Raw genomic sequence first — 26,725 nt, forward strand, 5'->3', positions numbered from 1 at the left:
CCTTTTATTTTCAACACAATCATTTTGTTTGGCAAATGTTTTTGCCAAAAATGCTTATTTTATGTAGTTATTGTAAAGTGTTGTCATGGGTCTAGACAGTTTTGGTTTTTCTCACCTGACTGATACATGAATACTGGTCTGTCCTACAGTGGTGGATGATAGAGCTGTGTATCCAAAATCGTGGGCTGTGCTCTTACCATGAGTGAGTAACAGTTGCTCACTCCTGTCCAACTCTTTGCGACCCCGTGGACTGTAGCCTGCCAGGCTCCTCTGTCCATGGAATTCTCCAGACAAGAACACTGGAGTGGGTTGCCATTTCCTTCTCCAGGGGATCTTCCCCACCTGGGATCCAACCTGGGTCTCCTGCATTGCAGGCAGATTCTTTATACCATCTGAGCCACCAGGGTAGCCCCACGTAGTCATAAACTCTTACTGTAGCAGTTTAGTATACAGAATCTCTCCAGTCTTCCCTTGGTATCCAGGGGCATTGATTCCAGAACCCTGCTTTGGATATGAGAGTCCGAGAATGCTCAAGTCTCTTACATAAAATGGCCCGGTACATTCCGCCCTCTGTATGAGGAAACTTCTGTGGTTGGTTGAATCTACGGATGGGGGACTTGTGGATACAGAGCACTGACTGTACGTGGAGTCTTAGCTTCCCAGTGGTTTTTCCCCTGGGATCATGTCACAGTAACTGAGGTGTGGTGCCAGGTCAAGGGCACAGACCTGGCCTCAGTCCTGACCCCTGCCACTCTCCGTGTGAGCCTTGGGTTCAATCATTTCATCCTTCAGGCCTCAGCTGCCTCATAGCTAAAACCAAGAGACTGAGCAAGAAACTCTCCAAAGTCCTTTCTAACTTTGCCCACTCTAAATCTCAATTGACAGCTCACCCAGAAACTAATAGCAACTTTGCATAACAGTGGGGTAAGTCTTGACCCAGTGGGGTTGGTTCCTCTCCCCAGCTAAGAGAATCTAAGACAGTTCCTATTTTTAAATGACTGCTTTCTCGATGAAAGAAAAAAAAGTAGAATCTTAAATTCGCTAAGTTAACTATAGGCAAGTGAATGAAATCCAGTTTTTGAGATTCAGTTCAATGTTTATTATGCCGATGCTGTTCGTGTGTGCTGTCCTTTGTAATGTGTGTGTTAACCTTAGAGACCTGTTTTCCTTGTGTGCTGTTTGAGAACCAAAATGCATGTCCTTTGTGTTTATTTTTTTCCTACCAGAGAGATGATGAGGATGGTGATGATATGGATAGTTATCAGGTATTACTGTTGCTGTCAATCCTGTGGCATGGGGCACAGCTGCTGCTAATTGCCAGCATCCGCAAAGCCGAGGGCAGGGAGGAGGAAGGGCCGTAGAGCAAGAATATGCCATTTTTACTCGCTTTTGATTTGCTTTCAGCGTAATCAGGGACACAATCCTGTTTCTACAGATTTCCCCATCAGTTCAAAATGTATCTGCAGATAGTTCGTTTTGCCATGCCATCTCGAACTGCTAGCTTGTAAAGCCTTTCTAAACAAGACCACAATCGCTGTATTAAATTGATCTTAAGAACTGTAGTTATCCATCCATAATCTTTAAATAGACCTGTTTCCTATGTGAACCTGCAGTTAGCACCTTACATCCGAGCGAGTTACATTGTTCTAACATGCGATTTGATTTTTAAAGATTTTTGCCAGACAGAAAAACTGGAGACATTTTAAGCACATGGTTTTGTTTAGCCAGTTTTCTTCTTTCTGTAAAGCCAAACTTAGTTATTCATAACCTGGAGAACTTAACTCTCAGCCTTAACTCTTTCTGGAAATCTAGAGGAAAAAGTGCACAGGTGAAGTAGCGCTGACCATCCTGCAGTCAGTGGAATGTGGGATTACAGTAATGGTCAAGGTGACGAACCAAGATGAAGCTTTCTGGGTTGGTTCCCAGTCTCTGTACTGATTCTCTACATAAATGTCAAGAGCATGTTTTCTGGTGTGCCTTCCTCTAAGTAAAGTGTGGATCCGTCATAGGGGACACCTCAGAAGTCCTCAGGTGTCTGCTCTTAATGGACCATCTTATGGGTTAGACTGGAATTAGGCAGTCAAAGCCTTCTGAATAGGGTTGGTAGGTGTCTTTCCTGCCTCGTAGCTTTACTGAGAAAGAAAACAAACAAGTAAAAACAAATCTTAGGGTAAATACCAGTCTCCCCTTGAATCTAGCAACGCCATTAACTAACGTCCCGTGGCTGGCTGTGCACTTCCTGCCCTGTGGTTCACAGTCAGGTCCAGCATCCGCTTCCGGGATTTCTCAGCATGGCTGACTGCATGTTGGCTTTTTGCATGGGGCGTTTTTGGTTAGCCTCATGGTAGCAGGTAGAGGTAAGATCTTTGCAGCAAGTGCGAGAGGTTCTCCGCTGATCTATTCTCTGCCTTTCAGAAAATACATGTTACCCAAGCCATTGAGCTATGAATGGTGAAAATGTGATTCTCCATTTGCTGTTTTGAAACTGGGGGTCTGTTTCTGGTGCCCTTCCTCTTAGAATCACAAACCTCTTCAAACAAACAGCTACAACTTAAATACATAGATGCACATATTGTATAACAGCTGGTATAGTTGGAGCTTCTCTTGCTTTTAAGTATAATTATCCTTTCGGAAGTCCAGGGGCTCTGATTTTCTGAAAATCAGGATCCTCAATCAGCATGCAGGGTTCCTAAGGCTTCTGTGCTTTCTTGCATATTAATCACACGGCAACGTTTAATGGCCTTTCCTAATGAAAAGATTCCTAATCAATTGAAACACCTTTTGTTAAAAAAAAAAGAAAGAGTTATCTGTGCACTTTACAGGAAAATGTTTTCCCTTCCTGATGCCAGGAAGAAGACTTAAACTGCGTGAGAGAGAGGTGGTCGGATGCCCTCATTAAACGGCGAGAATACCTAGACGAACAGATTAAAAAAGTCAGCAACAAAAAAGGTACATGAGATGTAACTCTTGGCTGGGAGTTGCCTTTCCATTGGATAGTGGGGGTAGGCTGTTTTCCTCCCTTAGCTACACAACAGTATCTCAGATTTTTGACCCTGTTACAATTATAGATATTAGTGAATTGTTGTTGTGCAAGGTTGGTTTAAACAGGCCTTAAATTTGAAAGTAGTAAGTTTCATTACTTGAGTGGACTATGACATTAAATGTTAAATTCAGTTTTCATTTTGATGAATGCAAATGCCATCAATATCAACATGTCCATATGAGGTATTCCAGGCCCAGATCCTAGAACTGCAGTGAAAGGGTCACTTTTGAACCCACGACACGTGGCAGGTGGGCCTTGGCTACCACTGGTTGGAAACCATGTGCTCAGCTTGTTGAGGGTAGCCAGAAGTCAGCTCTGCAGCTCTGCTTACCACTACCCAACCTCCAGGATTCCATTTGCTTCCAACGGCAACAGCCATTCGGATTCTAGAGCAGAAATGTGCTCTTAAAACGCCAGTTTCTCATCCAGATTGTGTGCTTCACTCAGTGTGGTTGATTCTCCACCAAAGGACATGTCCTTGAATGTGAGTCCACTTCACACAGAAGGCAGCAAAAATCCTCTCTCCGTAAAACAGCTTGGTGTCAGTTTTTGTATGCGCTCAGCCTGCTAATGAAAGCCCACTTTGGATTTCCCTGGTGGTCCAGTGGTTAAGAGTCTGCCTACCAATGCAGGGAATGCCAGTTCAGTCCCTGGCCTGGGAAGATCCCACATACCATGGAGCAGCTAAGCCTGTGCACCACAGCTACTGAGTCTGTGCCCTAAAGCCCAGGAGCTGCAAGGACTGAAACCCGAGCTCCCTAGAGCGCATGCTCCGCACCAAGAGAAGCCACTGCATGAGAAGCCTGTGCACTGCAACTAGAGAAAGCCCGAGCACAGCAATGAAGGCGCATCACAGCCAAATATAGATAAATTAATTTTTTCAAAAAATGATAAAGTGCTGGGAGTTAGAACTTCAACATATCTTTAAAAAACAAACTCACTCCAGAGTTAAATTAGGCTAAGAGGATTGCAAAATAGATCAAATAAAATCCCTTGCATTACAAGTCTGAAGGAGAATAAGTTCATTTTGCAGAGTGCAAGAGACCATGTTTAATCCTCTGTAAAATGATGTGTGGTTTCGTAAAGCAGTGCCCTCTCCATTATTGCACTGGATCCTTCTGACAGGTGCATGATATCTACATGACTTGTAGGATCCCTATTTGACAAAGTAGGAAATGAAGACCCGTCTGTGGAATAACTTTCCCAAATGACAGAACTCTTAAAAAAACCCGAGTCTTCTCATTCCTGTTCCACTGCTCTTTCCATTCTTCCTAGCTTAGGCTCTGCTAGTCCGGTGTTCTAGCCCCCATGAGCTGCTCAGGCTTAAACTTCAGAGCCTCAGATCCTTTTTTTTGCGGGGGAGGACATCACGGATGGTTAAGCCACTCCTGGATACCACCCAGTGCAAACCGATTTAAATTTAGAAATCGTCTCTCCTCCCCCTTGGTGCTCATGCCCCTGTTTTGCCCGCAGAGAAGACGGAGGATGACGTGGAGCGGGAAGCCCGGCTGGTGGAGCAGTGGGTGGGGCTGACGGAGGAGAGGAACGCCGTGCTGGTGCCTGCGCCGGGCAGCGGGATCCCCGGGGCGCCTGCTGACTGGTGAGACCCCTCTCCTGTGGTGGCCTGGGGCGGGTCAGGCGAGTGACCTGCTGAGATTGTCACAGAAAATGTTAAGTACTACAAGCTGCCCAGGGAAGGGCCGCCCAGCCCCAGTGCTCCCATCCCTCTTGTCCTTGCCTGCTGCAACCACTGTCCTCTCTCAGGAAGCCAGAGATCAGTTATCACTGGCCAGGAATCAGATACCACGCTCCTCGGTTCCCCGGAATGAGCACCTCGGACACAACTTCCTGATCTCCAGAAATTCTCATTGTTGTTCAGTCGCTCAGTCATGTCCGACTCTTTGTGACCCTATGGACTGCAGCACACCAGGCTTCCCTGTCCTTCACCATCTCCTGGAGCTTGCTCAAACTCATGTCCATTGAGTCGGTGATGCTATCCAATCTCAGCCTCTGTCATCCCCTTCTCCTCCTCCTTCAATCTTTCCCAGCAGCAGGGTCTTTTCCAATGAGTCAGTTCTTCACATTAGGTGGCCAAAGTATTGGAGCTTCAGCTTAAGCATCAGTCCTTCCAATGAATATTCAGGACTGATTTCCTTTAGAATAGACTGGTTGGATCTCCTTGTAGTCCAAGGGACTCTCAAGAGTCTTCTCCAACACCACAGTTCAAAAGCATCAATTCTTCGGCGCTCAGCCTTCTTTATGGTCCAGCTCTCATATCCGTACATGATTACTAGAACAACCATAGCTTTGATTAGATGGCCTTTGTCAACAAAGTAGTGTCTCTGCTTTTTAATACACTGTCTAGGTTTGTCTTAGCTTTTCTTCCAAGGAGCAAGTGCCTTGTAATTTCACGACTGCAGTCAAGAAATTCTCATATCTTGACTTAAAAGAAGGGTGCTTCTTGAGCATATTTGAAAAGGGCAGAAATGTCTTCTTTTTTGTCTTCATGCCTATTTAGTTTGGTCACTAGCATAGAGTCAACACTTAAGCACTGATTTTCTATCAGTCCTGATGCTCAAAAGAAGCTAGGCAAATCAATCCAGCTTTCTGTACCACCTCTAAAATAGTGACTTCTCTTCTTCCCATCACTAGAATTATTCTCAGAAAGACAAAATAATCTTTGTTTCAATTAATTACGTGTAATTCATATAACTGGTAGTTCTCTATAGAAATCACACAAATCCCATGATTTGTGTTAAATAAGGATGATAAGAATTGTGAGAAGGTTTCATTTGTAAGAGCTGTATCTGTCTCCACAATGATTCTCTTCTGCTTCCCTGCCTCTGTGATGTTTAGTTATTTAACAAGGGGCAAAACCCATATTTTGTTATGATGAAATATTGTTATTAAATTTAGGATCCCACCACCTGGAATGGAAACCCACATACCGGTTCTCTTCCTTGATTTGAACGGTAAGTAGACACCTATTGTTCCGAGGCTTGTCACCCTAAATGAGGTTTGCAATCTAGTCAAACCCACAGCACTTTAGCCCTTAAATGACTTGTCTGATCACTCACATGCCTTATCGAGGTAACAACCAAATGTATAAAACCATGACATATAGAATCACTGAAAGACAGATGTAGAAATTTATTCTTCAAAAAAGAACACTCGAGAGATTGAGAGCTGCATACAAAAACTGCAGTTGAGTTATTGCTGGGAAACAGTAACAGACATGGAAATTACATGAGAAAGTCATCACCCTTACAGTTCTGAATCCTTCTATGTTGCCGGTGCTCTGGAATCTGCATTTCTGACTGGTTCCCTTTGCTCCCCACCGCCAATGGTGGTGTTCCTAGACCGTGATGATTTGTAACCCTACATGAAGGGCTGTCCGTTATTATAGCATCTAGATTGAACCTGGGTGAACCTGGGGCAAGTGTTTTCAATGTGTTTTAGCTGCAAAATCTATTTTCAATATGAACTCGTGAATGGAACCCCACGTGTGGAATATGAGAGTGGAGCTGCTGAGTTTAGGGATAGGCAGGCCCTTCTGCAGGGCCCTTGGGATTCTCAAAGCACAGCCTAAGAACCTCTCTTCTGGAGGGAAGACCAGTAACCGATGAAGACGTGGGAGGTTGGCTTTGTCTCTTTTAAAAAAATGCAGGCAATTTTTTTAAAAGCCTAGAAGTAGACTGTTACTTCACGAAGCAGTGAGTTCCCCATTATTGGAGGTTCCCCATTATACAAGGAAAGGCTGAATAACTGTATCCAGAGATCTGTAAAGAGTGAATCCTACACTGGGTAGGGCATTGGAGAGGATGGCCGTCAAAGTTCTCCCAAATGCATAGAACTTTATTGCTAAGTTGGTAATTTAACCAAATAAATCTCTGCTGCTGATGCTGCTAAGTCGCTTCAGTCGTGTCTGACTCTGTGTGACCCCATAGACGGCAGCCCACCAGGCTCCCCCGTCCCTAGGATTCTCCAGGCAAGAACACTGGAGTGGGTTGCCATTTCCCTCTCCAATGCATGAAAGTGAAAAGTCAAAGTGAAGTTGCTCAGTCGTGTCCAACTCTTAGCAACCCCATGGACTGCAGCCTACCAGGCTCCTCCATCCATGGGATTTTCCAGGCAAGAGTACTGGAGTGGGTTGCCATTTCCTTCTCCAACAAATCTCTAATTTAGTGTAAATTACATAAGTAGGACCATAAACTTAACACTAGGTTATGAGAGGTACTGACATCAGAAAGCAGTACAATTGTAAGGTATGTTTACGTAGTAAAAATGTTTGTTTCCGGGACTACATATGGTATATATTCAGTCCATTTTATAGAAGAGTCTCAAAGACACCCTTTTGGCTCCCACAGTTATTTCTGTAAAAGATAGAAACTGTTGTGGGCACTGGAATCACTGTTTTAACTGCAGAATAAGGGATGAAAAAAATAAATAGCATTAGCTATAAACTTCATCAGTAAAAAGCATATTTAAAATTTTGGGGTGCTTGCTTAAAAGAAATCTGATCTTTCCCCCACTTTTGTATCTGTTCCCTGGACTTCGTCAGCGGATGACCTCAGTGCCAATGAGCAGCTCGTGGGCCCCCACGCATCAGGCGTGAACTCCATCCTCCCCAAGGAGCACGGCAGCCAGTTTTTCTACCTGCCCATCATAAAGCACAGTGACGAGGAGGTAATGGGCCTTAAAGAGTCTCTTAAAGGGCTTCAGATTAATGCACATGCCTGTGGGCCTGTCTGCCCATTAAGCTGCTGTGGTCTGGGCTTTTGGAGAAGTGGACTGGGAACTTTAAAAAATAGAATATATGTGTTATCCAAAAGGTGAGGGAAAGCATCTGTGATTCAATAGAGTTGTGTGTGGTTTTCTAGCTCATGATGTAAAACTGCTACAGCTGAGCTGTTTTATTTCCATGTCCCCCTCCTTCCTGGGTCCCTAGGTTTCAGCCACAGCCTCCTGGGACTCCTCGGTGCATGATTCCGTTCACTTGAACAGGGTCACCCCGCAGAATGAGAGGATCTACCTGATAGTGAAGACCACAGTCCAGCTCAGCCACCCGGCGGCTATGGAGCTGGTCTTACGAAAACGGATTGCAGCCAACATTTACAACAAACAGGTAGTGACAGGGCCTGATTCTGCCGTTGCGTGTTGTTGTTGTTTAGTCGCTCAATCGTGTCCAACTCTGCAAGCCCGTGGACTGTAGCCCGCCAGGCTCCCCTGCCCATGGGATTCTCCAGGCAAGAACACTGGAGCGGGTTGCCATTTCCTTCTCCAATGCGTGAAAGTGAAGTCGCTCAGTTGTGTCTGACTCTTAGTGACCCCACAGACTGTAGCCTGCCAGGCTCCTCTGCCCATGGGATTTTCCAGGCAAGAATTACTGGAGGGGGTTGCCATTTCCTCTTCCAGGGGATCTTCCTGGCCCAGGGATGGAGCAGCATCTCTTACGTCTCCTGCATTGCAGGCAGATTCTTTACTGACAGCTCCCTGGTAGTTCAGCTGGTAAAGAATCCGCCTGCAGTGCAGGAGGCCCTGGTTCGATTCCTGGGTCGGGAAGATCTGCTGGAAAAGGGAAAGGCTACGCTCCAGTATTCTTGAGATTCCCTGTTGGCTCAGCTGGTAAAGAATCCGCCTGCAGTGCAGGAGGCCCTCGTTCGATTCCTGGGTCGGGAAGATCTGCTGGAGAAGGGAAAGGCTACGCTCCAGTATTCTTGAGATTCCCTGGTGGCTTAGCTGGTAAAGAATCCGCCTGCAATGTGGGAGACCTGGGTTTGATCCCTGGGTTGGGAAGATCCCCTGGAGAAGGGAAAGGCTACCCACTCCAGTATTCTGAGCTGGAGAATTCCATGGACTGTATAGTCCATGGGGTCACAAAGAGTCGGACACGACGGAGCGACTGTCACTTCACTTTACCACTAGCGCCACCTTTGTATGAGCACTAAGTTTCTTGCTCCTTGCTATCACAAAGTGGTGTTTGGGGTGTTAATTCAGTGGCTGTGCAAGTCGCTACCAGGTTATAATCTGATTCTCATTTATCTAAGATGACAGGGTCTGAGGATAGCAGAACTAAATGCCATCCAGCAAAGAACTCTTCCGCCTTGACCAGTTTGAGACCCATAATCCTAGGAGGCAGTGAACTTTTGATATTTCTCTGTTTGAAAAAGGTTAAGTGCCTGGCTTAAGCAGGTTAATGACAAAACCAGGACAAAGGCAGGCTGCATGCAAGTCCGTCTCCTAACGCCTCCCTGGATCTCATCTCAGAGGCACTGTCAGCAGAACAGGTGCTCTGAGCTGACTTCTGATGCTGCCAGGATGGACTGATTAAACCCTGACAGCATCAAGAAGAAAGATAGCAGATGGGATGGGAAAGAGAAGCAGTGAATTCCAGATTTCTCCTAAGAAACTTTTCCAAATGTACTTTTTCCCCTGGACTTTTTCCCCTGGAGTAAAAGCTAGGAATCTCTTTTCTTGAAGAAAATGTACAGCGTAAAAATCACTTTCAGGTTTTTTTTTTAAACAGTGGTAAAATTTGTTGATAGGCAATGTTAATTATATATCATGATGATGTATAGTATGTTAATGTATAACCTGGGCTTCCCAGGTGGCTCAGTGGTAAAAAATTGGCCTGCCAGTGTAGGAGACACAAAAGACCTGGGGTCCATCCCTGGGTGGGGAAGATCCCCTGGAGTAGGAATTGGTAACCCACTTCAGTATTCTTGCCTAGAGAATCCCATAGACAGAAGAGCCTGGCGGGCTAAAGTCCATGGGGTCGCAAAGAGTCGGACACAACTGAGCGACTAAATACACACACGGTAAAGAGAAGCAACCACAGAAAGCCCTGGCTGGACTGCAGATTCTGTCATCTAATCCCCAGATTTAATAGCTGGATGTTACTGTCCTTCAGGATTGAGGACAAAGATTTTTCCATTCAGTGTTCTGCTGTTTTATTGTGTAGTGTATATGTATCAAAAATATAGTCATTGGTTTTTTTATGTAATTTATATAATACTAAATAGCTTGTATTTTCCACATTGCTTAATTCAACTTTCCTTTTCTACCAGAGTTTCACCCAGAGTTTGAAGAGGAGAATATCACTGAAGAATATATTTTATTCCTGTGGTGTAACCTATGAAATAGTATCCAACATACCAAAGGTAAAAGCACATATTACTTTTTTGAAATGTCAGAATCTGAGTACTGGAGAAGGAGTTAGGTCTCAAAACTTTTAAACCATTTTCTCACCACAGTTTTGAGAGAAATATTGTTCACCTAACAGTAAGTGTCTGCTTGTCTCCTTAGGCAACAGAGGAGATTGAGGACCGGGAGACGCTGGCTCTCATGGCTGCAAGGAGTGAGAATGAAGGCACGTCGGATGGGGAGACGTACATCGAGAAGTACACGCGGGGCGTGCTGCAGGTGGAGAACATTCTGAGCCTGGAACGACTCCGGCAGGCAAGTAACTGCAGGGTCTGGACGGGAGGGTGAGATCACCAGCAAGTGAAAACTGATGGTGCTAGTTGCTCAGTCCTGTCCAACTCTTTGCAACCCCGTGGACTGTAGCCCACCAGGCTCCTCTGTCCGTGGGATTCTCCAGACAAGAATACTGGAGTGGGTTGCCATGCCCTCCTCCAGGGGACCTTCCCAACCCAGGGATCGAACCCTGGTCTCCTGTATTGCAGGCAGATTCTGTACCATCTGACAGATCACCAGCCTTCACCCCAAATGGATAAAGATGAACTTACTTACCAACACACCTTCTCTCTCAACCCATGAGAGAAGGAAGACTTGAGTAGCCATCTCATTAGACAAAATAGTTACTTTGACAAAAGAGTGACACAAATTCAGACGAGTGCATTTTACTGAACCCTCCTAGGGAAGCCCCATTATTTCATCTTCAAGATGGATGATGGGGGGAGTTGCACAGCAATGGGAATGTCCTTTGTGCCACTGAACTGTGCAGTTAAATATGGGTAAGATAGTATGTTGTATATTATGTGACTGTACCATAAAGAAATTCTAAAAATAAATAAGTAACCCTGCAAGGTAAATGCTGTCATCATTTCCATTTGTAAATGAGAAAATTGAGGCTGACAGCTGTGAGCCACCTCGCCCAAGGGCACCCAGCTAAGAATCGGTACAAAGTCAGATATAAACCCAGGAGGCTTGACTCTGAAGTCCACATCCTTAACCACATTCTCTCTCTCCCCCTAGTGTTTGGACCAAGGTTAACCTCTGTGGCAAGATATTGCCAGGTGAAAAGAATCCACTAGGTCATGAAACTCCAGAGGAGGTGTCACCCATAGAGGCAGTAGAAGTCATGAAAAGTGTGCTTTGAGCAAAAAGAGGATCCAGATGGGCATCTCTCAGAAAAATCTTCCTTTAGTGGAAGTCCCACCCAAACTGTGGCGGAGTGAAACACAAGCAGCATGAAAGTTGATTGTAGTTTCACAAGTAGCATATATAGTTAGTGGTATTTCATCCGTGTTTCCTCTACGCACCTATATGTAAAGCTACAACATAAAATACCTTTAGTTCATCAGTCTTCCTGGTTTTATTTATGAAAAATATTTTTCATAAATTAAGCAAAAAAAAAAAAAAATTAGTGAAAACAATAAGATTCCAGTTTTGTAAATACAGGGTGGGTAGGGCTGGTAATATAGGCTTGAAATGACATTTATTTCTATACTTTTGAAATCTTTCACAATAAACATATATTCCTTTTGTCATGGGAGGAAGAAAAATCAATGTCATTTTCAAATTTGCAGGCGGTGACGGTCAAAGAAGCGCTTTCCACCAAAGCTCGGCACCTACGGCGAAGCCTCAGCACGCCCAACGTTCACAATGTGAGCTCACCCGCGGCGGGGCTGTCGTCCCAGTGACTCATCTCAGGGTTTGGGGTGTGGCGTGTCAGGGGAACCAGGTCAGGGTGTGTCGGCAGGGAGATTTACATTTGGCTCAGGTGTGGGCCTCCCAGGGTGCCAAGCCTGTTCTTCTGTTCTGGAGATGCCCACCAGAGGGCCATTACAAGTAACAGGACTGAGCTTCATATGTGTGTATGTTGCCCACAAGCTATTACAGGTAACAGGACTGAGCTTTTAGAGTGTGGTGTGTATGTGTCTACGTTAGTTGCTCAGTCGTATCCGACTCTTCTGTGACCCCATGGACTGTAGCCCACCAGGCTCCTCTGTCCATGGGAATTCTCTAGGCAAGAATACTGGAGTGGATTGCCATTCCCTCCTGCAGGGGATCTTCCCAAGCCAGGGATCCAACCTGGCTTTTCCACATTTCAGGCAGATTCTTTACCATCTGAACCACCAGGGAAGCCCCAAGCTTTTAGTGGAATCTTGCAAATTTCTCCACATAGAGTGCATGTCCTTGGAAGAAGTTTCTTGGGATGTGCACTAAATGTTGGTTTAAAGATGGTGGGGTCAGAGGTCCCGTGCCAGCGCTTCTGAGTACTGCTCTCCACTGTTTCTGTGCCTGCTTCTAGCTGCCCCAGGGATCTCACTGTCGGTGTGATAGGGCGCCAGGCATCTCCATGTAGACCCTCCCGTGGTGCCTGCTGTTCATGTTGATGACCTTCCTCAACAAATCATTTCAGCGAGGAAACCCAGTTGACAGACACTGTGTCTAGTGGAAGGTGGCACCGTCGTAGGAAGAAAGGACAGAGGAGTGCGTGGACCACTTCAAAGTAGCCTCCTTCTTGAAGCAGCAGAGAGTGAAAGACAGATCCTCTCAAGGAAAACTGATTTGCTTTCCCATTCTCAAGAATTGCCAGATAATGGTTACAAACACGATGAACATTTATTTAATATTTTTTGATCCTGCGTGACGTGTAGGGTCTTAGTTTCTTGATGAGTGATTGAACCCGTGCCCTTGCATTGGCAGTGTGGAGTCTTAACCACTGGACCTCCAAGGAAGTCCCCTTGGTGAACATTCATGAAACTTGCCTTACAGTAGACCGAAAAGCAAATCCCTATAGTCACTTTCAAACAGATCACTTTTTCTGATCACATTTCAGTTCTTTTAATGATGAGACTCATAAAGTTACAAATTGCAGGGGTGGGGGGGACACAGTTTCTAATTAATTTAGGCATCAAAGAAGAGATCATAATGGAAATTAGGATGTATTTAGAACTGAATGATAAAAAAAAAACCAATGATACATATACCAGTACTTGAGGGATGCAGTTAAAGAGGGAGTTCCTTAGCCCTGCTGCTTCTGCTAAGTAGCTTCAGTCATGTCCTCTGTGCGACCCCATAGACAGCAGCCCACCTGACTCCTCTGTTCCTGGGGTTCTCCATGCAAGAATATTAGATTGGGTTGCCATTTCCTTCTCCAATGCATGCATGGATGCTAAGTCACTTCAGTCGTGTCCGACTCTGTGCAACCCTATGGACAGCAGCCCACCAGGCTCCTCTGTCCATGGGATTCTCTAGGCAAGAACACTGGAGTGGGTTGCCATTTCCTTCTCCATCTTTAGCCCTAATTTTCCTGTTATTTCATTTGTATTGCAGAATGCTAGATGGTAGAAAAAATGAGAGCACTATAGCTATTATTAGGGGGTAAAAAAGGAAAACTCATAAATTAAAAAAGACTTATGATATATATCATCCAGTTGCAGTGGATGCTGTGCTTTGATCCTGACTCAGAATTAGCTCTGATAGTGTTTATAGACATTTAACCACTACTGGGATATCTGATACTATTTAGGAATTGCTGAGTCTTTTGAGATGCAATAATGGTATTATGGTTTCACAAAGAGAATAGGAATTCCTTATCTTCTAGAGAGTCATAGAGAAATATTTATGGATAAAAAATTTTAAGTTAGAAAAAGAAAATCTGAATACTTTTTAAAAGGTAATGATAAATATTACAGCACAATTATGATAAATTCAAATAAATAAGGAAATAATAAATATTAGGAGAAAGAATGAGGGGAAGGAGAAGGTCATACAACCTTCAACTGTATGTGTGATATTTTATCTAGTTAGTTATGTTAAATGTATAAACCACACTGATGAAACCATTCATCTCTTACAGGTCTCTTCCAGTCGACCAGACCTTTCTGGCTTTGACGATGATGATAAGGTATGTGCCTGTGGGCATGGCCAGGTTATTAATGGGATCTAAGTCTGGAAATTTAGGTTATCTTGGTGTTTTTAAAATCTCTGAACTTCCCACCTTAACCTGATGCAGATCATTGTCTCCACGTGTCCATTTCCAAGTTCAAGTACTTGATGTGAAATTGCTATGCACTCTGAGGATTACAGTGTTACTTAGCATGATATGTTCCATATCAGGATCATTGCATACATAATCAAATAAATATGTGTTTATGGATCTAACTCTAAATGACTACATCCACCATAGCAAAATCAAAATTATTTCAAATGGGGAAAATTAGGAACTTGAAATTAAGGATATTGTACAGCATTATCTTATTCATATGTAAATTATTATTTTGGGGACTATAGATTCAGAAAATATCAAAACAGATTATGCCTTCAAGCATTTTAAAATCTAGTCCTTAGAGATGACATTTCCTGAGAAGCTGAAGTGAGATTAGCTAAGTGTATATGATAAAAAGGAGGTTTCCCCCTTTAGTATACCAATGTCTTTGCCAGCTTGGAAGTTTTACATATCAAGTATATACAGAGTAACCATACCACCTAATTTGCCTGGGGCAATCCAAGCTTATGCCTGCCACCTAGAAAAATTATCAATGGAACTGTTTCACTCTCAAGTGTTGTAGGTTGATCTTTAAATTATCTGGTCATCTTGGGTACATAACAGATTTATAAAAGTGGAGCTTTAATGAGCCCTGTAGGGGTCCAAAAGAGGATTTCACTAAATCTGTAATGATTTTATTAAATCCTGAACAAATAGAATAAACTATCAACATTTCTTCACTTGGTTACGATAGCACTTGTCATATCGTTCAGTACTTTTCTACATGTTAGATCTATTTTATAATTTAAAAAAAGAAGAGCACATACTGCCATAAAAAGAAATAGGAAAAAACTCCAATCAGGCTTCTTTTCTCATTTTAGAGGAACGTAATTACAGTTAACCCGTGTTTATACCTTGTAGGGTTGGCCAGAGAACCAGTTAGACATGTCTGACTACAGCCCGAGTTACCAGGATGTATCATGTTATGGAACTTTGCCTAGGGATTCACCTCGAAGGAGTAAAGAAGGTAGTGGTGAGATTTTTTTCTGTGTTACCTGTTTATAATTTCATAGAAAAGGCGTAGGGCGGGGGGGGCAGGATTCTTTTCTAGATGGCTTTAATAAGACAGAAAGCTGAAATTCTAGTTTGCTAGATGATCCAAAAGTGTCTTCTTGAATAGAACATATCCTGCTCACTTATTTGATTTTCTTTTCTTTGTATCCATTATATCATCCAATTAATAATAGGCTTTTTGTGTAGCACTTATAGTTTTCAAGTCACATTTCATGTATCATTTCCTGATTTTGAAATCAGTTTTGAGACACATACAAATCTTATTATTACATTATGGTTAGATTTCATTCTTTACCAAAAGCATATCCACTTCCATCATGGTTTTGTGCTCAAATCAAAGTACGTTTTTAAGAGAATATGTCTCTGACTCCTAAGGAAATTTAAAAAATGATACCAGAAATGAATTTGGTCAGTGACAACATTATTGCCTAAATATGTAATTTCCTAGTGCCCTGAAAGGAATAGCATTCTTAGAATTTGTCAATCTGCTCTATTACCTTACCTACACCTTATATTTTACCTACTATGTTCCTTTGTACCAGTGAATTGAAGAGAAAAATATAGAAGGAGAAGTAGAGGCCCCAAAAAGTAAAAAATGAGTAAAAGCAAGAAACGAGGATTTGTCCTTCCTTAGTCATATGGGGCAAGGTGGCCTGAGGGAACAGTGGCTTGCGAGAGAACTTTAAAGTATTCAGTCACTGAGTTAAGATTGAGCCTCTCCTTGCCTTATGCAGGGACAGAAACCAAAAGATGCCAAGATCTTAAAATCCAGCTGTGAAAATGAGATATGTAGAAAATAAGCCAGTAAATCAGAAAGTGCCAAAATGCATTTACAGATAATACGGGCTCTGAGAATTCAGAGAAATAGAAAATCAGCGTGAGTTGAAATTGGTCTGTGAAGTGATGCTCAAGCTAGATCTTGACAAGAAGGTAGAAAATTTGGTTCCTGATTTTTTTGCTGCTGTCCAGGCCTATGACGATTCTTTTTAACTTTGTAGATACATCTCCATTCTTGCCGACCTGTTTTAATGCTCGACCAAATATAGCCATCACTCGGTATCTGAGGGCCACTGGTTCCCGGAGCCCCTGCATACAAGTCCCATAGTCAGTCCTCCGTAATCCTTGGAGGCAAAACCCTGAGGCTGTTGAGGGCCGACTGTACATTTAATGAAAAAAAATCCATGTGTGAGTGGACCCAAGCAGTTCAGACCTGCGATGTTCAAGGTCAACTGCATTCACACATTAATTCTTCTGTTCCGCCAGATATTCCTTCTGGCTCCATCCCTGCCTCGCTCCCTGTGGGTTGGTTAAAGTGCTCTGTGCCTGTAAACCCGTGCCTTTTGTCTTCCCCAGGTTGTACATCAGAGAATCCTCATGCCTTAACAGTCAGCCCTTTCAAAGCATTCTCTCCTCAGCCACCAAAGTTTTTCAAGCCCCTAATGCCTGTAAAAGAGGAGCATAAGAAAAGGATAGCGCTTGAAGCAAGGCCTCTTCTAAGCCAGGAGGTAAATGCTTGACTTGTCTGTACCGTGTACAATAGAATGGACACGCTGTGCCCTGCAGAAGTAACGCTTTGCATTAACACAGTCAGATGCCACAGGTTGGCATGTATGGGTTATCGCTCCATGGATCCTGTTCAGGAATAAATAACCTCTTTCTCAAGCACACAGGGTCATGGTAGAATTTCTTGTTTGTTGTTATTGCTATTATTTTCCTTGTGCTTATAGCTTTTTTCAGAGTATTTCAAATGAGAAAGAGGTGTTCCCTCGGTGTTTTGCCTATAGAAAAGGCTTTTTTTTTAATGTGATAAATCCAGTTACACTGTTTGCATAGAATCTGTGTAGTCTTGGGAGATTTCATCAGTAGCTGACCTCAAGCCTGCAGAGCTGTTGGCTGCACTACTCACACGTAATACAAGGGTTTGCGTTGCTTTTCTAACATGCACGTACGTACTTAAGGTGTATCTCGGCCATCGCCGTCTCCTGTGTGATGCATCTGTGTGTCTTAACCTTTGCAGAGCATGTCTCCATCTCAGGCACATAATCCTGGCTGCATTGTGCCCTCGGGAAGCAATGGCAGCAGCATGCCAGTAGAACTCAATAGCAAACGTGAGAAGAAGATTGTAAGTCTTGGAACCATTTCTGTCCTATTGCCTGGTGGTGGGTTTAAGGCCCTTTCACAGACAATCATCCAAATACTTTAGAAGAAATTAAGAGATGTATTGAGTCTTGGCTTTTTTTTTTTTTCTTCTTCTTACACATGTGACCATCAGTAATGAAATTTTGCATGAATGTGGCCGTGACCTGTGATTTTTCTGTGTTCCATTTACTGATTTATTATTATTTTGCTTAGTATAAATTTGCTTAGAAAGAAAAAGGCACCTTTAATGATTCTAGTCTTTCAAATGTGTAACAATAACTTGAACTAATATTGAATCTTTCTAATGAGCCTGTACACGTTGCCCAGATTCTGAAGTTAATCTACCTTGAGGAATTGCACTTACTTGGAGTAAGTAATCGTGCATTTAGGTGTGGGTGTGTGGTAGCTTTTCTTGTGTTGCCTGATGCTGTTGCCAAGATTATCCTGTAGTTTGTAGCTGCTCCGCCATCCATCGCTGGCCATCCCCATCATCTGGACCTCTCAGGTAGCCTCTTTACCTTTGCTGGCAAAATAGATTCCAGCTCTGTTGGTGTCAGTCTTGCTTTCAGGATGGCGTCTCTGTTTTTACCACGGGTAGGTTGAAACTCTACCTGAAAAACCTCATTCCCTAGTGCTCGGTTTTCACATTTCAAATTTGAGAAATGTTTTTTTAAAACACTACATACTAGGCACTGGAGATCATAAACGCTACCTTAATTTAAAAACGGAAGTGTATGTTCTGGGGCCTGGGGAGAATTCTCAGATTCTGTGTCTCAGCTTTCATTCTCCTGTGGTTTCCCAGGCTTTGAAAACGGGAGGCAGCTTGGAGCAGGAGGGGTCTGCTTGCTGCTCTCATCTGCATGTGATCGGCTCTGCAGGGTGGGCCCTGGCCTTCCCTGGCTATGCCATGTCAGATTCATTCCAGAGTGTCATCAGCGTGGGGTCTTTTGTTTGAACCTCTAGATTCTAGAAAATGCTGCTGATGCACATGGTGTGATGGTAACTAGAACCTCCCCCTGGATGTGCAGCAAGCCAGGCTCCTGCATGCTTGGAGCGCTCGGGGATCATGAGAAATGAGCTGCTCATTCCGCATGTCCATTGAGGAAAGAAGAAAAGGCACCATTGTCCCATTCCATCTCTCTCTCTCTTCCCCTCCCTAATCCCTGCTGGAGAAGAGCATGCACGCCGACAGCTGCTCCTTGTCTCCCCTGATGTTAGTGAGCTCTCCAGTCACGCACTTGACTTCCCCCTGCTTAATTGATAAGTGCTGCAGCATGGGCCAAGGAGAAGGCAATGGCACCCCACTCCAGCACTCTTGCCTGGAAAATCCCATGGGCGGAGGAGCCTGGTAGGCCGTAGTCCATGGGATCGCTAAGAGTCGGACACGACTGAATGACTTCACTTTGACTTTTCACTTTCATGCACTGGAGAAGGAAATGGCAACCCACTCCAGTGTTCTTGCCTGGAGAATTCCAGGGACGGGGGAGCCTGGTGGGCTGCTGTCTATGGGGTTGCACAGAGTCGGACACGACTGAAGCAACTTAGCAGCAGCAGTAGCAGCATGGGCCAAAGAGTGTGTGTGTGTGTGTGTGTGTGTGCTTAGTCACTCAGTTGTGTCTGACTCTTTGCAATGCCATAGACTGTAACCCAACAGGTTTCTCTGCCCATGGGATTCTCCAGGCAAGAATACTGGAGCAGGTTGCCATTTCCTTCTCCAGGGGATGTTCCCGACCGAGGGATCAAACCTGCATCTCCTGCATTGGCAGGTGGATTCTTTACCACTGTGCCACCTGGGAGGGCCCAGGTTAAAGGAACCAGGGTCTAATTTTGTTACTCCTTCAGTTCTCTGGCTGGCTGACTATCTGTTTGTTGACATGGCACCCATCTATATGGTGCATGGGTACTATGTTGTAACCTATTTGAACCATACGTTTTGGTAGAACACACCATCAAGAAATTGCTGGATGACCCTTCCGGGCTGCCCTGCAGATAGTCTCACAGTTCACAATTTGCTTCGTAGTTATTTTCTTCACTTTCCTTTTATTATTTTAAAATAAAACCCATCTCAGAACTGTTAGCTAACAGAGAGTAGGATAGAACCAGATTTTCTTGATCCAAGAAGTTCTGATCAGCAGTTAGATTCTCTGTGATCAGATACACCATGAAACCCACTAATCAGGGTTCAATGGAGCCATTTTTCTTGCTGGGGTCTTACTTGAGAGACTTGCATGTACTTTCTTAGAAATCTGGCTCACCACACACTTTTCATCTCTGAAACTATTGAACCGTTTAATTTATTTCAGATAGCAGCTCTTCCGGGGTGTTTCAGTAGATTTTAAGGGTACTACTTGCTTTCTCTGGGAAGCTTTCATTTTGTTTCTCCTCTTATCAGTGGATATAAACTGCTTCCTTCCTGAGTTCCTATTTACTTTCTTTCCTTTTCCACTGTTGGAAAAGTAGAGAGCAAATCAGTGGTTCCTTCTGATCAAAGGAGTTTGAAATCATGTTTGAGAAGCAACGTCAGGACATTGTTCCTTTTATTTTTCAGCCCATCCAATTACCAAAGTAACCTTTCCTTTCACATAAAATACAGTAAATATAGCTGTGCTTGATTCTTCAAGCAATGTTTTGTTGTCTCATCAGCCTGGGAAGATAGACACATGCACTCTGTGTCTTCCATGACTAAGATAAAGTAACAGTGGGCCTTGGCAGTCTCTGTTTTAAAGTCACGAAGCAGACAGAAGAGCACAAAGTCAACTCTCCCTCTCCTGGGTCCTGCACAGACAGTGTATGGCTTTGGTCTCTCCTCTTACAGAGGAAGAAACGCGAGACTTGTTGAGTGATTCACCCAAGGTCTCACAGGAAACGAGAACATGTGAACAGAAGCCCCATCCATCATTAGAATGGGGCTGACCCCAGTGACTCCCGGGGCTCCTGTCACAGGGCAGTTTCATCGCCCTGCTGCTGCTGTTTCTTCAAAGGGTCCACCCTTCCTTTAGTACCATGGACAGAAGTACTAGGGCCCCTTGGTGGATGGAGTCTTTCTGAAAACAGAGACCATCTCTCTGATGGATATCCGATGAGAATGGGAGTGAAAATGACTTTAATCGGGGAAGGTCCTTACAGAAGGTCCCTGCTTTGATGTGAGTTTTGATCCCTCCTTAAAATCAAGGTGTTTTGTCTAGAGGTAAATATCAGCTGCACAAACTGAATCTCAAAAAATCAAATCATGAACATTGTAGCCATAGAGAAGTGTCCTACTTTTAGGATGAGTTTTCACTCTGTCCTCAGGACATAGTAGGGAGGTGCTTAGTTTAGTCTCCTTTAAGGCAAAATGATAAATAATATATCTGGCATAAAATGTTTCTAATATGTAAAATGGATAAGCAACAAGGTCCTACTATATAGCACAGGGAATATATTCAGTACCTTGTGATAACCTATCATAGAAAAGAATATAAAAAAGAATGTGTGTATATATATATGTATGTATGTATGTATGTATAACCGATTCACTCTGTTGTACAACAGAAACTACAACATTGTAAATCAACTATGAAAGTGAAAGTGAGGTCGCTCAGTCGTGTCCGACTCTTTGCAACCCTGTGGATTGTAGCCTACCAGGCTTCTCTGTCCGTGGGATTCTCCAGGCAAGAATACTGGAGTGGGTTACCATTTTCTTCTCCAGGGGATCTTCCCGACCCAGGGATCGAACCCGGGCCTCCTGCATTGGAGGCAGATGCTTTAACCTCTGAGCCACCAGGGAAGCCCAAAATCAACTATGCTTCCATTTAAAATTTAATAAAATATACAGAGTGAAGAGATACTGCCAAAAAAAAGTCTGTCTAACCCAATTCCTTTAAAATGCAGTTTAAGCCACTTATGTCCTCTTTTCTCCTTGGAAGCCATAACTTCATAAACTTTCCGTCTCCTTTTACATGTTGAAAATTATTAATCTCTACTCACTTGTATTTTTTCTGGAACTAGGTGTTCCTATTCCTTTAGCCTTTCTCTTTAGGTCACTCCCCCACTCCCAACCCCAACCCCAGTGCCTAACTTTGTCCTGATCCCTGTTTGTTTTTGTAGACCCTTCAGTCTTACTAAGGTTGTTCTAAATCGTTTATCTTTCTGATTTTAATATATGTATACCTACTTCCACACATTAAATTTGTGATTGAATATTTCACTCAGCAAAGTTATATTTTAGGTTGACCTTTCCTCAGCGTTCAGAAGAAATAGCTTCAAGCATAAAAAGGGACCCAGATTATTTAATTCTCATCTTCAAATTTGGTTTTCATTGCAACAACTAACTTTTTAGTAATCAATTGCATCATGTACTCTTGGGCTTGGGGATTACACTTCTTTGCCAGCTTCAATTAGAAGGAATTATAAGAGAAACAAACACTTGAAATCCAATTTGGAATCTGAACAAGTTTAGTAGTGTGTGAGCTCAGTTGCTCAGTCATGTCCGACTCTTTGTGGCCCCATGGACTGTAGCCCTCCAGGCTCCTCTGTCCGTGGGATTTTCCAGGCAAGAATACTGGAGTGAGTTGCCATTTCCTACCCCAGAAGATCTTCCCAACACAGCGATAGAACCCTCATCCCTTGTGTCTCCTGCATTGACAGGCAGATTCTTTACCACTGAGCCATCTGGGAATCAAGTCAAGTAGAGAATCTAGAAAATAGAGCGAAAGGTACAGATTCAGACAGTTCTGTCCAATTTGTGCCCTTTTTTACAAACGTTTCCCCCTAGCCCCCGGGGACAGAACGCTCTACCCCACCCCCCATTGAAACAGTGCTGTTAATACTCAATTAAAATGTAGTTAAAAATAAGATAGCAAGGTTAGTATTGCCAAAAATTTGGTTTGCTAATTTCTGGAATTTTATCACTGATATGTAATAGTCACCTCTGATTAACAGCCAAGGAATGAAGACTAGTGATACTTTTAAATCATTTATATTCAGGCTGTTTTAAAATCTAAGAAGCATTAAAACACAGTAAGCTATTTTTTAGGTATTTAGCATCTTGTGAGATAGGGAATGTTGCTGTGAAATTCAGTGGATGAAATTTATGTTCATTTGTGAATTCCATCTGCCGTATCTGTGGAGTGTGTTCTTCCTCCCCTCCCCATCCTTCTCTCTCCCCAACCTCTTCGCTCTCTTGAAATGAATAAGGGTAATGTTTTCAGGCCTTTACAGTCACCCTGTTGTTATACTGAGTGGAATGTCATCCACCCAGCAGCGTCCAGGGGCGTCCTAAGAGCAAGGGCCCACTGCTGTAACTCCCCGAGGGCAGGGCCATACCTGTCTTCACTCAGCATTGGTATTCCTGGTTCTTAGGACAACAACTGGCACAGAGAGGATGCTTAATGAATGTTTGTTGAACGAAAGTCACATTTTAGAAGAGAAAAGGAATACTTGCTGTGTCACCAGATGTTTATAAGGTTAGTTAGAAATGACTAAATAGTAATAGACAAAAGGAGAAGATGGCGACAGAGGAGGAGATGGTTAGATGGCATCACTGACTCAATGGATGTGAACTTGAGCAAACTCCGGGAGATAGTAGAGGAGAGGGAAGCCTGACATGCTGCATGCAGTCCATGGGGTCGCAAAGAGTTGGACACGACTTAGCGACTGAACAACAATGAGATAGGAATATTATTTTTTATTTGAAAAGTGTTCTACATTGTTCTCCACCTCATATAAAAGAATCGTTCACTTGGGAAGAGAGACTGGAAGTTGATAATACCTACTCTTGCGTATTTACCAACCTTTATGAACAGAATCCTAAAGCTGTTTGACAAAGGAGATTTTCATATAATTCTTACTGTCTTCCTCATCTTGTAGTCAAAGGCTCTATCCCTGCTTCTCAAAAACCCTGGAAAACAGTCATTGTCAGATTTAGTATTTTATAGACTTACAGTGTTTGGTGGTATACTGAGAATGGCTGTTGAAATTGTGTTCTTTGCCCTTTTGCTATCGTGGGGGTCTTTATTTCCTGCTTTTCCTTCTCATAATATAGCCTAGAAACCGTTTGCAAATCATCTTATTTTTCTGTATTTTGCTCCCCAAGGTGAGGATTGTAAGAATAAAACAGCAGCTCTTCCCTGCCTCTGGCAGTCCCTCTGCTCATTTAATTAGAAAAGGGAAAACCTCCAACTGGAAACTAATCATGAGAAACTAATCAGAAGTCCACTGCACTTCCTTCCATCCTTGCCCTTAAAGCAGGAAAGGTTTCTAATTATCAGCATTGAGTGAGCACCAAAGAAATAAATCTCCTTCATCCTGAATGGTAAGAGTTTCATGCTCATAGATCTCTGAGGATAAGGTACCTGTGTCCACAAATAGGTGATGGGATTTAACCAAACTCAGGAAGGAAAAAGAAAAAAATCCTAAACCTGTGAAGGCAAGTGTCTTTAACACTTAAGTATTTAAAACTTGTCTCAACCATCCAGTCGCTATAAGGAGCTCATGGCTGACTTTTGGTTTGTTTTTATAGGACTCTGAGGAGGAGGAAAATGATCTAGAAGGTCTCAGCCGGAAGCTGATAAGTTCACAGCCTTATGTACCTGTGGAGTTCGCTGACTTCAGCGTTTACAATGCCAGCTTGGAGAACAGAGAGTGGTTTTCGTCTAAAGGCGATCTGACGAACTCAAAGGTCCTAGAGAAGGAGGTGTCCCGCAGCCCCACCACCAGCAGCATCACCAGCGGCTACTTTTCCCACAGTGCCTCCAACGCCACCCTGTCTGACATGGTGGTCCCTTCCAGTGACAGCTCAGATCAGTTGGCCCTTCCAACGAAGGACACAGATTCCAGCGAGCATCCCGGACCGTCCCTTGGGCAGGATTTCAGACCATCTTCAAACAAAGAGTTGACAGAACTAGAAAGAGGCTTGGGAAAGGATAAGATGACCGTGGTGCCACTCAAGGAAAACAGTGCCTTAGCCAAAGGGAGCCCATTGTCCCCCAGTATCCCGGAGAAAAACTCCAGAACCCTCTGTAGGACCAGCTCGTGTTCAGAGCAGGATGCCTGCTCCAGCAAAAACGGCCAGCCGGCCAGGGAATTCTGCCCCAGGGAGGTGACCGTGGAACACACCACAAACATCCTCGAGGATCACTCTTTCACAGAGTTTATGGGTGTGTCAGATGGGAAAGATTTTGATGGTTTGACGGATTCTTCTGCTGGAGAACTTTCGAGTAGGAGGAACCTACCAAATACAGCGGACAGTAGGAGTTTCTCACATGGGCCACAGGACCCTGGCCAGCTGTGTTCCTCGGCAGAGAATGACCAGGTGATAAATTCCAGGGGTGGTCCTTTGGGTTTGGTGGTATCAGTGATGACCGCTAACTATGCCCCAACCCGCAGAGGCCCTTCCTCACAGTGACTTAGTAGGAGAGATTCATCCAGGTGTTTCTGACAGGGTAGATGAGCCCTCTTGGACCATGCTTACATGCTGCCCAGCTAGCTGGCTATGGGGGAACAAGTCTGTAAGTCTACTTTCTTAGTTTCAGAGAAGAACTATGACTTACATAGGACCCATGGCTTTTTTACCTGGCGTATAGGTTCCTGTTGAATTAAGCATTCACATGGATAAGGATTGATCTCATATCCATTCCCTGAGATGTTTAATTCCTGGCTATCTCAAAGGATTCTGATATGAAATATGGTAGATTTCATCAAATCAATGATTTCTTTTATTAGGTACACTTTTTTTTTTTTTGCTAAACCGTGAGACATGTGGTATCTTAGTTTCCCAACCAGGGATCGAACCCACGCCCCCTGCACTGGAAGTACAGAGTCTTAAACCACTGGACTGCCAGGGAAGTCCCAAGATACACCATTATTTTATGTATCATTAAGAAAAAAAATACTTCCAATTAAAATCATATCAGCAATTTCAGAGTTATAAAGCGCAGGCAGGGGGAAGGTATGCCTCACAGATTTGATAGAATATAGACATTTGGTGCCCATTGGATAAGAAATGCGTTGGAAAAACAGAGATGGGTTCCCTGAGAAATTAAAGTTTGGGCTTTGGAAGTTACCCAGGCTGGTTTTAATAGTGGAACAAAAAAAATGGGGTCTTGCTAATATTCCCAAGGAAACCAGTGAATTACGCAAATAAGAGGTGATGTGCTTCTGAGGACTATTGTTTTGGTCCCAGACCCCAGCCGCAGCTGTGTAAAGGGTATGGGAGCACCAGGCTTAGCAAAGCAAAGAGCTGACAGAACTACAATGGCGCTGGTGAAGGCAAAGATGATCGGGATGCCCTTCAGTCTCTCTGTTTTGTGGAGGAAGCAAAACAACCCAGTTTGGTGCTATTCCCTGCCCCCCCACCAAGTTTTCCGAATTAGCCCTTAAAATTTCAGTATGTGGTCAAATATATAGCGTATTCATAAATAAACTGCAAATACCCAAGAGTGCTCTCTTTTACAACTCAAAAAAGACTTCTTTGCCCAACATAAGCATAAAGTCACTCATTACTTTTCTAACAAGGTAAACATTCATTTGTTTCAAAGTCTTCAGCTTCCTTTTACACTGAAAGCAGAATCTGCTTTGCTGGTACATCAGCTTTTCAGTCCTTTTTCCAAGAAGTCCAGGAAGAATGTGGTCCGGGGGTTAATTCTTCAGTCTGGAACAGTGCTTCTCAAACCTAAATGCACAATAGACCCACTGGGGGTTGTAGGGAACTTCTTAAAAATACAGATTCCCAGGGTCTTCCCTGGTGGCTCCGTTGGTAAAGAATCTGCCTGCAATGCAGGAGACCCAGGTTCAATCCCTGGGTCGGGAAGATCCTCCGGAGAAAAGAATGGCAACCCACTCTAGTATCCTTGCCTGGAGAGTTCCATGGACAGAGGAGCCAGGCAGGCTACCGTCCACGGGATTACAGAGAGTTGGACATGACTGTGCGACTAAGTATTCCCTGGTGACTTCGTGGTAGAGAGTCCACCTGCCAGTGCAGGGGTCACGGGTTTGATTCCTGGCCCTGAAAGACGCCACATGCCGCGGGGCAGCTAAGCTCATGTGTCGCAACTATTGAGCCTGTGCTCTAGAGCCCAGGAGCCAAGAGCGCTGCAGCCCGAGTGTGCTAGAGCCTGTTCTCTGCAAGGAGAGAAGCCACCACCACGGGAAGCCCAGACACCACGACTGGAGAGTGACTCTCACCTGCGGCAACTCGGGAAAAGCCCACACAGCAACGGAGACCCAGCACAGCCAAAAATAAACGCGTGAATAAAATTATAACAGCAGCAAAAAAAACAAATACAGATTCCCATTTGTGGCTGCCCTGCACA

General features: G+C 43.8%; 1 protein-coding gene across 20 annotated transcripts in view; it reads left to right on the forward strand.

Annotated features, from left to right (window-relative positions):
• The window catches only part of KIF13A (kinesin family member 13A), a 202,926-nt gene that overhangs the window by 173,923 nt on the left and 2,278 nt on the right, over window positions 1-26,725 (forward strand). For 2 of the 20 annotated variants that reach the window (XM_086370143.1, XM_086370154.1), the window contains 14 exons: window positions 1,227-1,265; window positions 2,850-2,949; window positions 4,517-4,643; window positions 5,960-6,015; window positions 7,605-7,729; window positions 7,992-8,168; window positions 10,111-10,203; window positions 10,349-10,501; window positions 11,815-11,892; window positions 14,094-14,141; window positions 15,144-15,249; window positions 16,650-16,801; window positions 17,314-17,418; window positions 23,935-24,726. In XM_086370143.1, the coding sequence (XP_086226269.1) occupies window positions 1,227-1,265; window positions 2,850-2,949; window positions 4,517-4,643; window positions 5,960-6,015; window positions 7,605-7,729; window positions 7,992-8,168; window positions 10,111-10,203; window positions 10,349-10,501; window positions 11,815-11,892; window positions 14,094-14,141; window positions 15,144-15,249; window positions 16,650-16,801; window positions 17,314-17,418; window positions 23,935-24,726 (2,151 nt within the window). Of the gene's footprint in view, window positions 1-1,226; window positions 1,266-2,849; window positions 2,950-4,516; window positions 4,644-5,959; window positions 6,016-7,604; window positions 7,730-7,991; window positions 8,169-10,110; window positions 10,204-10,348; window positions 10,502-11,814; window positions 11,893-14,093; window positions 14,142-15,143; window positions 15,256-16,649; window positions 16,802-17,313; window positions 17,419-17,762; window positions 17,805-23,934; window positions 24,937-26,725 lie in introns of those variants that run through there. The other 18 variants (XM_086370152.1, XM_086370158.1, XM_086370156.1 and 15 more) reach the window with 16 other exon arrangements.

This window comes from Bos grunniens, chromosome 23, assembly GCF_055505025.1.
Source record: "Bos grunniens cultivar Pamir isolate PY7600 chromosome 23, Bosgru_T2T1.0, whole genome shotgun sequence".
NCBI lineage: Eukaryota > Metazoa > Chordata > Mammalia > Artiodactyla > Bovidae > Bos > Bos grunniens.